The sequence below is a fragment of the Vulpes lagopus genome, chromosome 8, assembly GCF_018345385.1.
Source record: "Vulpes lagopus strain Blue_001 chromosome 8, ASM1834538v1, whole genome shotgun sequence".
Classification (NCBI taxonomy): Eukaryota; Metazoa; Chordata; class Mammalia; order Carnivora; family Canidae; genus Vulpes; species Vulpes lagopus.
In genome coordinates this window covers 107,659,360-107,674,685 of record NC_054831.1, presented here as the reverse complement: position 1 = coordinate 107,674,685, position 15,326 = coordinate 107,659,360, and the positions used below count along the sequence as shown (strand labels likewise).

The 15,326-nt window shown below is 51.2% G+C and overlaps 1 protein-coding gene across 1 annotated transcript in view; it reads right to left on the bottom strand.

Moving 5' to 3' along the window:
* Positions 1-15,326, bottom strand: part of CNGB1 (cyclic nucleotide gated channel subunit beta 1) — a 63,132-nt gene that overhangs the window by 8,276 nt on the left and 39,530 nt on the right. The window contains 8 exon segments of the mRNA XM_041765103.1: positions 2,519-2,665; positions 2,923-3,041; positions 6,148-6,231; positions 6,333-6,430; positions 8,520-8,679; positions 9,385-9,526; positions 14,273-14,395; positions 15,203-15,267. Coding sequence (XP_041621037.1) covers positions 2,519-2,665; positions 2,923-3,041; positions 6,148-6,231; positions 6,333-6,430; positions 8,520-8,679; positions 9,385-9,526; positions 14,273-14,395; positions 15,203-15,267 — 938 coding nt within the window.

Here is a 15,326-nt window from a genome sequence, read left to right as displayed (position 1 = left end):
TAAGGAAGCAGCAGAAACAAATGAGACTGGGCTCATGGACGGCCAGGGGCAGCAGGTGGGGGGAGCCCGGACACCTCTCTAGGCCTTGTTGCATTATGACTTTTGGTACCATGTTAATGCTTGACATATTCAAGACAACAAAAAGTCAACAAGGATTGAAGTGGGAAGAATCATAAAATATGGAGTGCAAACCAAAACACACAAGTCTGGGTATGTTTCAAATAAGCAAAACCACCACATTAAAGGGAGGAAAAAGAAAACTAATCGAAATAAGTCTGAACACAACGCTTACCTCACGGGTACTTAGCTGAAGACAAAAAGAACGGCACCAAATACTGAATTTTGCTGAGAAGGCTTTCCATACCCCAACCCTTACTGCCCCAGTGCCTTGGGATAGCAATTCTGCAACTGCTTTGTCTGTATCCTAAGACTAAACAAATGAGGGCAGCCCCAGTGGTGCAGCGGTTTAGCGCCGCCTGTGGCCCAGGGCGTGATCCTGGAGACCCGGGATCAAGTCCCACGTCAGGCTCTCTGCATGGAGCCTGCTTCTCCCTCTGCCTGTGTCTCTGCCTCTCTGTGTCTCTATGAATAAATAAATAAAAATCTTTAAAAAAGAGACTAAACAAATGAGTGAGTGCCAAATTTCTCAGTGTTGAAGAAGGAATTTACAAAGTATAGGAAAGGAGGAGATTAGAAAGGACTCTGTGGTGTTGGACTGAAATTGCTAGATAGACACAGATATAGATACAGATGGAAAATAGATGTTGATATATATATGTATATATATATTTATATGTGTGTACATATATGTATATCTGCATTTATGTACACAGGTGGACATGCAGATGTGTTTCCCAGCTCTGTCCACTTGGGAGCCTAGGAGCAGCCTAGTAGCCATGAGGTTTCTAAAACCCATTCCCACCTGCAAGGAATCAAGTCTCCTTGAAGAAATGGCCATTTCCAGGGATGTGGCAGACAGAAGGTCACAAGATGAACCCAGTGAGTCTAATTGTATTTGTGAGCAAGGAAGTGCTAAAATATTTAGAGGACATAACAAAGAGTCACAAAGGCCAGCCCGAAGAGATGCCTGCTGGCCAAATCTGCAACAATTTGAGCACCAGAATAATGATTGTAACAGGATATTTACAGAACAAAACAAATCCACACTTATATAGACAAATGAAGAAACAAATAAATTGAAATCGGAGAGAAGAGGAAAGATCTCCCTCACAGTAGCATGCTCACTAATAAATGCAGAAGGCATGATGGAATCAGAAAAAATCACCATGCTGCACCCATGGTGGCCACCACTGATTTAGCAACGAGCCTTCAGGGAATGCTGACGGTAGCAGGTGAAGGCTTGCTTGATGGGAAACAGGAGAGGAGGTCTAGATAGCCTCAGAGTGACGCCCTGCTGATTACTTATTAATTACAAAGAGGGAAAACGTTAACTTTAGAGTGTAGAAACCTTAACCAAGTGAGCAAAAGGAAAATCATCAATACTGGGAGAAGCCAGCATCCTGGGCCTCTCCACATGCTGCATTAAGTATACAACATCGCAGGGCACCTGGGTGGCTCAGTCGGTTCAGCGTCTGCCTTCAGCTTAGGTCATAATCCTGGGGTCCTGGGATGGAGCCCGTTGGGCTCCCTGCTCAGCAGGGAGTCTGCTTCTCCCTTTTCCTCGGCCCTTCCCCCTTGTGTGTGTGTTTGGTCTCTCTCTCTCCTTCCCTTATAAATAAATAAAATATATTTTTTTAAGATTTTATTTATTTATTCATGAGAGACACACAGAGAGAGAGGCAGAGACACAGGCAGAGGGAGAAGCGGGCTCCACGCAGGGAGCCCGATGTGGGACTCCCAGGTCTCCAGGATCATGCCCTTGGCTAAAGGCGGTGCTAAACCGCTGAGCCATCCAGGCGTCCCAATGAAATTAAAAAAAAAAAAAAAACACACACACAACATCACTTCTTAAAAAGTAGGCTCCATGCCCAATGTCGGGCTTGAGCTCATAACCCTGAATTCAAGAGTGGCATGCCTTACCAACTGAGCCAGCCAGGCACCCCACAACATCTTTTCTGAGGAATTCCTGCCCCCATGCAGAACCTGAAGTTAATCAGCTAAACCTAAATTAGCTAAATGAAGGGACAGTCTACAAAATAACTGGCTTGTCCTCCTCAAATCACTCAAGATGGAAAAAGGCTGAGGGACAATCCCAGCTCCAAAGAGAGTGAAGACCAAGGCTATAACGTTTTCCTCTTTGTAATTAATAAGTAATCAGTGGTCCTACGCTGGATCCAGAGATGGAAAAGAAGACCAGAAAGGCTACCCAAGGTATAATTGGGACAATCGGCCAAATTTGAAGATGGACTGGGGATGAGATAATAGCATCGTTTCAACAGCACATTTCCTGATTTTGATAAAGGTTCTACGGCCATGTAAGAGAAAGTTTTAGTCCTTAAGAAATGCACAATGACGTAATATATGGATTTTCTTTTTGTTGTTAAATAAAAAAATGTACCTGGCCTTCTTCCGGAGTAACTTCTGAGACTCAGGATAATGCACCAAAATTTCATTCAGGTCCTTCTTATCCAGAATGAAGAGGTTGGTAAACCCGTGGGCGACCACATTGGCTGTGCGCCGATTCCCGCCCCCAACAGCCAGTAAGCTGGGGTAGAGAAGGAAGGAGGTGAGACCTGGCAGGCTGGGGTTAGAATCCCACTAAAATGTCCCTTCCCACCCGCTTCCCGGAGCGCAGTGGAGGCCCCACATGGTCGAGAGCCAGGGCCCACCCTGCATATGTCAGCATCCACAGTGGCCTCCTTCCACCAAAGGGCCCTTGAGGACGAGTCTTCCCTCCCATGGACAGCCCCCCACCCCAGTTTGAGCCCAGGTCCGCCCATTTCACCCCAGCTCCCCTCTGACCTTATTTCTCCAAACACAGATCCAGCTTTCAGCGTCACCAGCACTGCCTTCCCATCAGGGCCGCCCAACACCTGCACCTCTCCTGCCTTTATAATGTACATCTCTCGGCCTATCTCCCCCTGAAACAGAGAAGGGGTGAGCCCCTCTGCCATTACCAAAAGTGACCACAGAGGCAGCGGGGCTGGGCCCGGAGGCCGCTGGTGCAATGCAGAGGACCCTAGGATGGCATCCAGCCCCACCACTGACTCAGTGTGCGGTGCAGGGTCAGTCACTTCCCCTCTGGGGCCTCAGTTTCCCCATCCGTGGATTGGGGAGAGTGGCCACCCCCGGCCTGCCTGACTGACAGGGTTACGTGGGGAGTTAGTGATGTGATGGAAAGGGAAGTAAGCTAGGTAAGCTAGAAGGTGCATGTGTGATGGCATTCTGCAAATTCCTGATTCTACACGCCAGTGGAGGGCCCGGAGGCATGGAGAAAATTAACAGTGGTTCATCCAATAAATTGATACCTAGCACATGTCACTTCAGGAGCTCGGTAAGTGTTTGCTAACTGAAAGAGGAATGATAACAGCATCAGTAATGAAGTCCAGTGCTCGTGCTCCATTTTCCTGTGCAGGGCATTGCTCCAAGTCCCAGGTCTGCTCAATCCTCAACAGCTCTGGGGCAGGAACTCTTTGCCTGAGGTCGCAAAGCTAGGCCAAGGGAGAGCGGGGATTTGAACCCAGACAGCCTGGGTCCAGAGCTCATGGCTGCCATGGATGGAATGGTGTCCTTCCCAACCTCATATGTTGAAGTCCTCACCCCCCGTTGTTCAGAACGTGACCTTTTTTTGGAAATAGGGTCATTGCAGACGTCATCCATTAAATAAAGATAAGGTCCTACTGGAGTTGTGTGAGCCCCTAATCCAATACAACTGGTGTCCCTCTAAAGGGGACACTCGGAGACAGAAACAGTTATACTGAGAAGATGATACAAAACAAAACAAAACAAAACAAAACAAAAAAAAGATGATACAAAGTGACACAGGGAGAGGACAGCCATCTATAACCCAAGGAGAGAGGAGCAGACCCTTCCCTCGCAGCCCTGAGAAGGAACCAACCCAACTAACCCCTTGATCTTGGGCTTCTACCCTCCCAAACTGAGAGATGATGCATTTCTGTTGCTAAAGCCACCCAGTCTCTGATACTTGGTTGGAGCAGCTGGAGCAAACGAATGCAATGGTCTGAATCCCAAATCAAAGCAAACGAATGAATGAAAGCGTGCATGCATACATGCACGAATGAGTGAATGAATGAATGAATGAATGGCTTGCTTCAGACTGCAATCAGAAACACCCAGTCTACCATGCACCTTCCAATCCTCATGCCCTCACAGTCCCCTGCCACATGTCCATCACACCTGGAATGTTTGAAAGGAGAGAGAGCAAAATAGATAAATTGATCACACTTTGTACTCTTTCGACAAACGTTTCCTGGGCGTCTCACACGTGCATGAGCTTCTTAACAGGAAGAAAGTTTCATGTCCCTGTTCTGCGTCCAATTTGACACAGGGCTGAAGGGTCTAAAGAGCTCACCCTCACCTCACTAACCGCCCTGGGGTGGGCAATCAATGGTGCGAGGCGACAGGTGGGGGGAGGGGGGTGCCAATCTCAGCAAGATCAGCGCAGCGCAAAACTGGACAGCAGAGGGCGCCATTCCCACTTGCTCATCAAGTGCTCTCCTCAACTCTCCCCTGCCAACTCCAACCACCTGGTTCAGTCTTGCTCCTTTGCCAGCAAGTTCTACATTACCCAAGGATAGTAACAGCGGCAGTGGCACCGACTCTGCCAGCACGGTGCCAAACTCTGTAGGCACAGCTTATTCAATTTTCACAACCACCCCAGGAGGGAGTACCAGCAACATCCCTACTTTACCCATGAGAAGCGAGAGACTCAGAGAGGGCAAGCCACTGCCCCAAGGTGCACAGCTAGGAAGTAGCCCCGGTGTCAGACAAATCGCCCAAACCCCTCTTGGCCTCTAGGGCTGCAGCTTTAAGTTCTCAACCATCTCTAGCACTGTCTCCTCAGTCCCCACGGCTCTCTGCTTCCGGAAACTAAACTACTGTACAGCATACAACTTTGGCATGGGGGCCTTCTTGGGCTGGGGTTTCCTGTGTCTCAGAGGGGTTGCTTGGGTGTTATGTTCACCCCTGTACACACACCCAGCCTGAAGAGCTCTGTAACAGGGGAGCTGAAATCTGAGTTCTTGCCTTTCCACCCTAACCACCCACTCACAGGTGACCTTGGTCTCACCGTGTATCCCAGGGAATGGGAGCAGAAAGGGCCTCAACACTGTGTAGCCCCAGGTTCAAATCCAAATGTGTTCTAGGATCTGATGGGCAGTTTAAGGAATGAAGGGAGCCTGGTAGAGGGCAGTGGGGAGGGCTGGGGCCTATGGAATCAGGAGGGAGGGTGATGTCCCGCCTTCAGGAGCAACCCCTTCTTCATTCCAGTAGACTCTTGCTATTTGGGACAGTGGAGCTCAGTTTTCAGCCAGAAGTCTGGATTTTTATGTAAGACCTTCAAATTTTTTAAAGGTTGGGAACTAATCCAACATTTTTTTTTTAAGATTAGGAAAAAAGGGGAGCCTGGGATCCAACCCTGCATCCAGCCTGCTTCTCCCTCTCCCTCTGCCTGCCTCTCTGCCTACTTGGGCTCTCTCTCTCTCTGCGTCAAATAAATAAATATATATATATATATATATATATATATTTTTTTTTTTTTTTTTAATTAGGGGAAAAAACCCCACACCCAAACCACAAAACAATGTATGGGCTGGTTCCTATATGAAGGCCACCAGTTTGCAACTTCCAACCTACCCCAGCCCCATTTTCCTGATAGGAAGACCAAGACCCTGGAAGCAGCTCCATCTATAGAGTCAAGGCCCTACCTCCTGCTTGGCCCCTTACTTTCCTTTTCTGGAAAGCGGGGTTCCTCGTCCCAGTGCCCCTGGTCCTGTGTCCTGAGCAGAGCCTGAGGCACACCTGGGTTCAATGCCTGGAGCCAGACAAAGCCTCCTCATGCCAAACAACCCGGGAACCCTGGGGTCAGCTCTCCCTCCCCAGGGATGCGGCTCTCCCTGGGCTTGCCAACACTCCCAGGCCTCCGAAGGCACCCCCTTCAGCCTAGCTCCCAGCAGGCAGGTGCACCGTAAATCCCAGACTGTCTTGCAGCTGCCTCGGGCCACTCACCTTCTTGCACACGTAGTCGTTGGGCAGATAGACGACAGAACGAAGCCTCTTCAGCATGTCAAAGATCAACTGCCGGTCACAGCCCTGTCCCCAAGAAGAGGGTAAAAGAATGCCTGTTTAGGGGACGATGTGGCCTCGGGGCCTTCCCAGAAGCCCGGGGATGGGGGTCCTGGGGGGCGCCATACCTGGAAGAGAGCCACTTTGCTGACAATGTTATAGTTCACGTCGATGGCGAGGTCCAACCGCATCTTGTCTGGAAGCTGCACCATCAGTTCTGACTCGTCTGGAAAGGAGACCCTGGCAAGTGTCAGAGGCACATCCAGGCCTCTGCCCCACCTTCCCACGGGGCCCTGGCCACACCCTTCCTCTGCCCCCCCCCCCGGACCACGCTATACAGGGAGAGTCCCCTCTCTGGGTTGTTCAGATGCTATTCCCTGTGCAGGGAACACCCTCATGTCCTTCCCTGGTTAACTTCTACTCATTCTTCAGACCCCAGGACTAACGTCACTTCCTCCAAGAAGCCTTCCCTGGAGATCCCCATGCCCAGACATTCTGTTTAGCAGTCTCTGTGCTGTAGCACTGATCACACCCCTCATTGCAATGGTTTCTTCCCACCAGCCCGAGAACTGAAGTATATGGAACACTTTTTTACAGAGAGCTTTACAAAGGTGGTTTTAGTAAATCTTCCCAACAACCCGAGAGGTCCCCACTATTATAATCCCCACTTTGCAGAAAGGGAGGCTCAGGAGGGCAGTGACTTGCCCACAGCCACGCAGCCCAGGGGAAATGGCATCAGCCCCCCACCCCGGTTGTGGGGTCCAGGGCCCGTCCCAGGAGAGCAGGGGCCGAGAGCGTTTTGCCCATGATGGGGTCTGCCCCTCCCAGCAGAGCGCCTGGCACAGAATGAATGTCGAGGCCAGGGACAGGAAATGCACTGCCTGACCTCGATCCCGACGCCCCTCCCGCTGCACCACCATTGTTTATGGGCTCAAGTGTGGATCTGCACGACCCTGGCCCTCTCCTGTGGCTCCTTCGTGTGGAAGAGGGCAATGGTTCAGATGTCACAGGGCTGTCACTGGGACAGAATGAGGCGATGGACGGCAACGTGTCTTTACAGACTGAGTGCAATAGCAGCGGATAGCAGCGAAGGCTCGACCACTCACTGTCCACAGATTTGACAACCCCTCGGCTCAGGAGATTTGGAGCTGAAGTGTGGCTTCTTCAGAGAGGGAAGCGCGAGGAAGCAGCGGGGCCCTTGAATCAGCTGAGACAGTTGAGGGGGTTCTAAGGCACAGTGTCAGTGGCCCACTGGCTTCTCAGGGGCCTTCAAAATGATGTCTAAGCTCTGAAAACAAAATTACTAGCACCCCAAGATTTAAAAAAAAGACTGGGGAGGGATCCCTGGGTGGCGCAGCGGTTTAGCGCCTGCCTTTGGCCCAGGGCGCGATCCTGGAGACCCGGAATCGAATCCCACGTCGGGCTCCCAGTGCATGGAGCCTGCTTCTCCCTCTGCCTATGTCTCTGCCTCTCTCTCTCCCTCTCTCTGTGACTATCATAAATAAATAAAAATTAAAAAAAAAAAAAGTGTTTAAAAAAAAAAAAAAGACTGGGGAGAAAATGTGTGACTTAATTCACGTATAAGTAGCACATTCAAATTTAATTAAGAATTTCATTAGAATTCACGAAAACTTCACTACATTTAAAAACAATGTACAGGGGCACCCGGGTGGCTCAGTGGTGGAGTGGTGTGATCCCAGGGTTCCGGGATCAGGTCCCACATGGGGCTCCCTGCATGGAGCCTGCTTCTCCCTCTGCCTGTGTCTCTGCCTCTCTAAGTGTCTCTCATGAATAAATACATAAAATCTTAAAAGAAAAAAAAAAAGAAAGAAAACAACGTACAGGTAAGTTTCCCCCACTTCACAAGGGTCACTGAGCCCATCCTATCATTGGCAAGAAAGCAGAAACGGTGGTGAATTAAAGGCATCGTTGTGGCCAAAGAATCTCAGAAGCAAAGCATAACATCAAAAAACCTACCAAAAAATATGTGTATGTGTGTATGTATATGGAAGAGAAAGAGAGGGGCCTTCCTCCTGCCCCGAGTCCTACCGTACTTCCATCTCTGACGGGGACACATCTCAGAGGTGATGGGGGGCAGGGCACCTCAAGTCTTCAGGGGTCTCCTGACAGCCCAATTGGGGGTACCTCATGGGCCTCCCTTAGGCCCCCCTCACTTGAAAATGTTGGGGCCACAGCCAAGAGGCCCCAGTGCTCAGGACCTCAGGGACACAGGGCAGAGGCAGGGGCCAGGAAGGCAGGGGCCCAGAAGGAGGTGGCCGGGGGATAGCTGGTGGCACCCAGAGCACCCATCTTACCCAGCATGCCTTGGGACTGCCAGGTGTACTCGTACCAGGTCTTGACACGGTTCTGCACGGACCTGGGGATCTTGTAGAAATTCATGTACTTCACTGTGCTGTCCATGCAGCTGCGGTAGTAGGTCTGCCCGGCGGTGGCGGCCCCCACCACGTCTCTCATCTAGGGGCAAAGTGGAAGAGTCGAGGGTCAGAGTGGGGCTTTGGGGCTGTGCATCATGAGCACGTTTACTCTACACAGACGAGGGGTGCTCGAGGAAGGGGGATCAGGAGGGAGGGAGGCTGCTGACAGGGCTAGGCAGGAGCGAGGCTGCTGACCCCCTGAGCAGCCTCAGGCCCTGGAGCCCCACCAGGAGGAAAGGCCTTGCTGGGCTGGGCAGCTTCTGGTCCCACCTGGCCCCTTGGTGCCTAAAGCCACTTTGACCTCAGGGGAGAAATGTGAACCTGATGTACTACTGCTTGGGGCAGGACCCAATTCTGAGGCCGCCTGACTCTGGCTTCCTGCACTGAATAGAATATGAGATGGAGCCCTCCCCCTGCACATTAGACACCCCCAGGGGTTTCTCTCCAAGGGAGCAGTCCAAATCCCCAGGCTTTGCAGACAGCCATTCAGCCCAGCTCCGCAAAGATAACCCAAAGGGACCGACCTTTCCAATGGAAGCAACGGTAGAGAAGATTGGGACCTAGACCCCCACCCCCACCCCTTTCACCCAGCAGGTCCCAGAGCTCCAGGCTCCTGAGTCTAGGACTCGTGCTCTTTCCCAGACTTAGTCCAAAAGGAATGGCCACAGATGGTGACATTTCTGACAGTAGTGGGAGGGGCCCTGGCAGACGGGTGGGTGGCAAGCCAGACTGGTGACCCAGCTACCTGTCCGATCATCACAGAGAAAGCAAAGACACCCGTGAAATAGTTCAGCCCCTGGAAGACAATTTCAAAGAGCGTTCTGGGGTCAGGCAGTCCACCAATGGTGATGAGGGTCTTCACAGCCCAGTAGTAACAGCGAATGTAACTAGAGAGAGAAGAGGAAGGGGACCTTGGTCAGCAAAGGCCCCACCCTGCTGAGCCTGGGTGGCCTGGCTCTGACAGCTGTGCAAGATGCAAACGCTTTATTTCTAAGTACAAGGAAAACAGCTTCACACCCACAGAGCCCTGCGGTTTGCCGAGCGTGCTCATAGATGCAGAGGCATGTTGTCACCTCCATATACAGATGTGGAAACTGAGGCTCCAGGAGATTGCTAGAAAGACTTGGCAGGAGGATAGACCAGGGTCTTCTGACTCCTGACGTCTGGGCTCCCTCTATATTCTTTCAATTTCCACTAACTTCCCTTTGCCATCCCGCCACACTGGTTCATGGAAAGCAAGAGTGACTTTGCACTTGAAAGACATATCAGGACTACCTTTTCTGACACTCTGCTTTTCCCACTCCTTTTCCAGATAGGGAAACTGAGGTCCCAGAAGGCAAAGGAAACGGTCATGGTCACCAGCTGGCCAGGTACAGAGCTGGGATTAGAATTTAGGCTGTCATCTGCTTCTCGAGCTTCACCCACTGTTAGTACCACCTCTACACAAGTGCATGAACCTAGGAAGGGAGGTCTGGGTGATAGGGTCCTACTGGGTGGTAGAAGGCATAGGAGATGCCCCAAGTTTATCTCATTATCACAGAGAAGTAAGAGTCCTTCATACATCTGTTCACACCTTCAGGCTGTGCCTTCCAGTGGTGAGGTGAGCAAGGCTCAAGGACAGGACAAGCCCAGCTGTCCTGTCTTCCTCCCTGGGCGTGCAGGAGGTGTCCAGAGCCTGCCCCTGATACACCCACACTTCTGAGGTCCCTGCTCAGCACCAAAACCAAGACCATCATCTGGCTGGCAAAGATCACCCAGTCTGATGATGACCCCAATCGGGTTCCTCCCTGGGGCTCTGTTCACCAGCTATTTTTGCAGAGCTGTGGTCAGAACATGGGCTCTGGATGGGACTGCCTGGGCTCAAACCCAGCTCCACCACTTCCTAGCTGCATAACATGGACAAATTATTAATCTCAGCAAGCCTTGGCTTCCTTCTCCTAAAATGGACATGGCAATAGAACATCCTTCACAGGGGGATCGTGAGGACAAAATGAGGTGCTAGAAGAGCTCCCGGGACATGATGAGCTCTCAGTAAACGTCCGCTACCAGAGCTTTCTCTGTCGCTGGCACCGGCCACACGCGCGCCTGCAGTAGGGAACAACAGACTCGCCTGTGTCCTCAAGCAGCTCACCATCTAATGGACAGCACGAAATCGTGCAAAGAGCCCTGGGAGGGAGCCCTGAAACGGAGCGGAGGTTACTGGGGAGTTATGTTGGAGGGGTCTTCGCCTCTGACTACGAGCTAGGAGGCCTGGGGTGAGGTGCTGGGTAACCCTGGGCGACCCTGCTCCTCCTTCCGCCCTGGTACTAGACGTCTCAGAGCAAGGGTCTCCCCAGTAAAGCCCCGGTCATACCGTCCCCCGGCCACCAGAGGGCGTGCAAAGCAGCCTTAAGCAGAGAAGGAGGGGAGCGCCTGTCTGGGAGCTCAGGGAGTGCCCCTAGGCCACCAACAGAAAGGCTTGGGAGCAAGGTCCCCAAGCCTCTCCCCAAACGCTTTCTGGTTGGAGAAAACTTCTACTGGCGTGGCCCATCTCAGGGGCTTGAAGTCCTGGCATCTTCCCTGCTACTGGGCCTGTGGGGACCCCTGCGTGCTCCAGGCCAGGCAGAAGCAGAGCAGGATGGGAGACCCCCATAGGTGTGAGCTTGGGTCCTCAAGCGCCTGGGCCAGAGCAGACACTCAACAAACGGTCACTACTTTGAAGGTAATTTACCCATGATATTGGACTTTTGGAGGGATCCTTCACTATTTGTGCTTTTTTGCACATATTGGGGGTTCCCTGTAGGATTTTGTTTGGAGAAAAGTAGTGCTGCCAAGACAGAGTGTCCCTTCTAAGGTCCCTGCAGGAGGAAGTCCCTGATAGCTGTCCCCTGTCTTCCCCTTCTCTGCTTGCCATTCCATCCCAGGCCTGCCCATGATAGGTGTCCCAGGCTCAATCCTGGGACCTAGGTTTTTAGCTTGTTGGAGCACAAACCCCTTTGTGAATCTAAGGAAAGCTAGCAACCTTCTCCTTCAGGAAGCCAGCATGTCCTCAAAATTTAGCTCCAATTTCCAGGAGGGTGGTGGTGGGGCCACCCTCTACATGCCTGGATCCCGAGTTAGGAACCTCTCTCCTGGTATGCCGGCTTCCCTGTAAGAATGACTGTAGCTAGAAAATGGCCACTGACTCCTGTCCAGGCATGACCTGGACATGCTGCACACATTAGTTTATCATTCCCCACAAGAAATCTCAATGTAGGGACGCCTGGGTGGCTCGGTGGTGGAGCGCCTGCCTTTGGCTCAGGTCGTGATCCCTGGGTCCTGGGATCGAGTCCTGTATCAGGCTCCCTGCATGGAGCCTGCTGCTCCCTCTGCCTGTGTCTCTGCCTCTCTCTCTCTGTGTGTGTCTCATGAATAAATAAATAAAGTCTTTTTTAAAAAGAAGAAACCTGAATGTAACACCATCTTCAAGTTGTAGAAGAGAAACTGAGTCTCAGGAAGGGAGGGGCCTCCACCAAGGTCACAGAACGAGTTTTAACGAATAGCTTCTGTTCTTCCCTTCCCTGGACTCCTAAAGTCTGTGCCCAGGCTCTCCAGGCTCACACATCCGATCTGGACTCCAAGTGTTCCTGCTTACCTTCCCACATGGCCCTCCCTCCCCCTGATCATACCAACCCTTTGTCAGGGCCTTTTGTTGCTCCTCCTATCAGGTCCCTGGGCTTCCTGCCTATCTTGTTGGTCCATCCTCCCCTCAACCATCACCAGCAGAGTCATCTTTCTGAGATCCCCCTGGGCCCTGTCATCTTCCTGCTTCCAAGGTTTTGAGGCAAGAGGTGAGAGGGTAGCCCGGGTAGCTTTCCACATCCATCTGACCATTACAAATGTGGCCGCATACGGGAACTCCCTGTACTTCCCCATCGGCTCTTCTGTTAAACCTGGAACTGCTCTAAAAAACATAGTGTACTAACTACAAAAATAATATATATATTTTTAATCTTAGAAATGTTCATATCCTTGGCCGTGCCATCCCCCTTCAGGAATTTATTATGAGGAAACACTCAGGTCAGAGGACAAAGATGCTCACTGCAGCATCCCGGGTCAGGCAGAAGAACTGGAGGCATACCTCCAGAGCCCAACGATGAGGGCATAGTCAAATAAACACTGGCCTCTCTGCACGGCAGAGATATTACTATTGTGGTTTAAAAAAAATTAACGATGGACAGATATGCATGATATTATGCTATTCTATATCCCTGTGGGTGACATATTTTTCCACATTTTCACATTTCTAAAACTGGGATGTCTCTTAAAATCTATGGGTATGTTTGTTGTAATTTTTTTTTTTTTTTTGCAAAAAGCTGTATTGACTCAAAAATGCATCACAGAATGGACTACATCTTAGAATGCAAGAAATAGAGTAAAGAATATTCCTGATCTTTCTTTAATAATCAGAATAAATCTATATGAAATGAAGAACAGCAAAGAAGAACCCCATACTGGGGTCCCCATGGCTCAGAACCACACTATCCCATTAAAATATGATGAGACCCACATACAGAATTTAAAACTTTTTCCAGTTGCTACATTTCCTCAAAGTAAAATGAAACAGGTGAAATTAATTTCAATAACATTTTTTAGTGACCCAAAGTATCAAAATGAATATCATTTCAATGCATAACTAAAGTTTTGGGCATTAGTAATAAGGCAGTTGACGTGTTTCTTCATATCTTCTGAACCCGTGTGTATTTCACATCTTAGTCACGCTGCGTTTTAAATATTTGGTGGCCCCTGGTGGCTAGTGGCCATGATATTGGGTAGCCCCTGCCACCACACAAGAGGGCTCCCAGAGCCCTGACTCCACCATTTTGCAACTCTGCACCTTTGTTCTGCTGCTCCCTCCCCCAGGGCTTCTCTGCCCCTTCCCTCCACCTACCAAGGCCAAAATCAAATGCAGCTTTTTGGAACTGACTGTCCTGTGCCCCATGCTTCTCTGGCACCAGGCAGATGGTGTGCTGGTTAAGACTGCAGACACACTGCCCAGGTTCAAATCCCAGCTCTGGAACTTATGAACGAACTGTGCGACCTTGGGAAGTCATTTCTCATCTGTAAGATGGGAATGATGTACCTATCACATGTGATTCCTAGAAGGATTCAATGAGTTACTTTGCTAAGTACTTGAACCAGGGCTGGTACAGAATAAGCATTCTCTGCTGTAAGGGCTCGCTGCTCGGGTTAGTAGAAGTACCATTGACATCGTCATTGTTTGAACACGTCCCACAACGTATGGCAGCTCTCTGGTCTGGCAAGCAGGTTTCACCTTGTTTGCCAGCTCCCGCATGGCTAGCGACGCCCAGGGAGCTATGTTGGGAAGTGTGCTTTGGCCTCCTTCCCACTTGGCTGTGTCCATGGAGTAGAGAAGTAGGCGCACACGTGAGGTGCATTTGCCAACTCTACTAGGCTTTAGGAGGCTGAAAGGATCTTTCTAGCAGGTCTAGTTTCTTTCTGTGCCTCACTCTGCCTAGCACATGGCAGGTGCTCGGGAAACGTGAGCTCAGTGAGGACACAGACACATGGTCCTCATACTTTCTCATGGCAGCAATGGGACCTCTTTCCAGGACTCTCTGTGGATTAGAGCCCCAGGAGGGTGACTGGCTCACCTGTTTCCCACGCCATCGTAAACCCAGTGAGTGGAGCCGAGGCCCTGATAGGCGGATGCCCAGTAATACAGACAGGAGTTGACATGCAGACTGTAGAGCAGGTAGGCCGTGGTCCTGATGACCCTGCGGGAGAAGGGAAGGTGTGAACACAGCAACGGGAAGGGTGGCCATGATCTGTCACCCAGGGGGACTGTGGGAAACAAGCCCACCTTCACCTCCCCTGACACCCGCCTCAGACATCTCCCTGCTGGAGCTTCATGGCCCTGTCCCTCGGCCTGCCAGGATGGACACCTGGCTGATGGGAACCAGCCGGTGGCCGGACTGGGCCAACTGGATGCTGTTTTGAGACTTGGACAGTTAGGGATGGTGGCCTGTGAATGGCAAATCGTCAAGGCCAGGGGCTGGAATGGCCCTGAGTTCCATGTGCAGATGGTTCTGGGGGCAGGAAGGACAGAGGGGGTGTATCCTTGGAGAGGGCCAGAGAAGGGACAGATGCGTGCAGAGAAGCGCCACTCGAGAGCAACGTGGAGGAGCTTTGTCCCTGAGTGTGGCCGGCTGGTCTAGTGCCCCCGACGAGAGTTGGCCCGCCGTCCTTACACACAGCCCCCCTATGTTCGAGCCAGGTTGAGGCACCCAGTTCCCTGAGCTGAGATCAAAATGAGGCCCGGCTCCCTGGAAACAGTGGCGAGCTGTACATAGGAACCTCTGTGCGCTCTCCTCACAATTGGGGGAAATGGGACATTCTTGGTTCTCTAAAAAAACAAACATCCCTTTAGAGAAGGGCCAGGAAGAGGCCTGGCTTCCGGTAGCACTGGGCCTGCAGGGCCAGGGGAGCTTGAAAGGGGAAGAAATATGAGTAGAGAATGCCTTGCTCCGTTGTTGCTGCAAACGGCCAGTGTACACGCACGTGTGTATGCGTGTGTGTCTCACCTGTAAACATAGGCTTTGCTGAGGATGGATTCCAGGCGGCTGTTAAATTCGAAGAAGGCCATGTACTGGGAAGAAGAGCAAAGCATGAGGACAGCCCGCCGTCCATGGGGGGTGTGCTACCCTC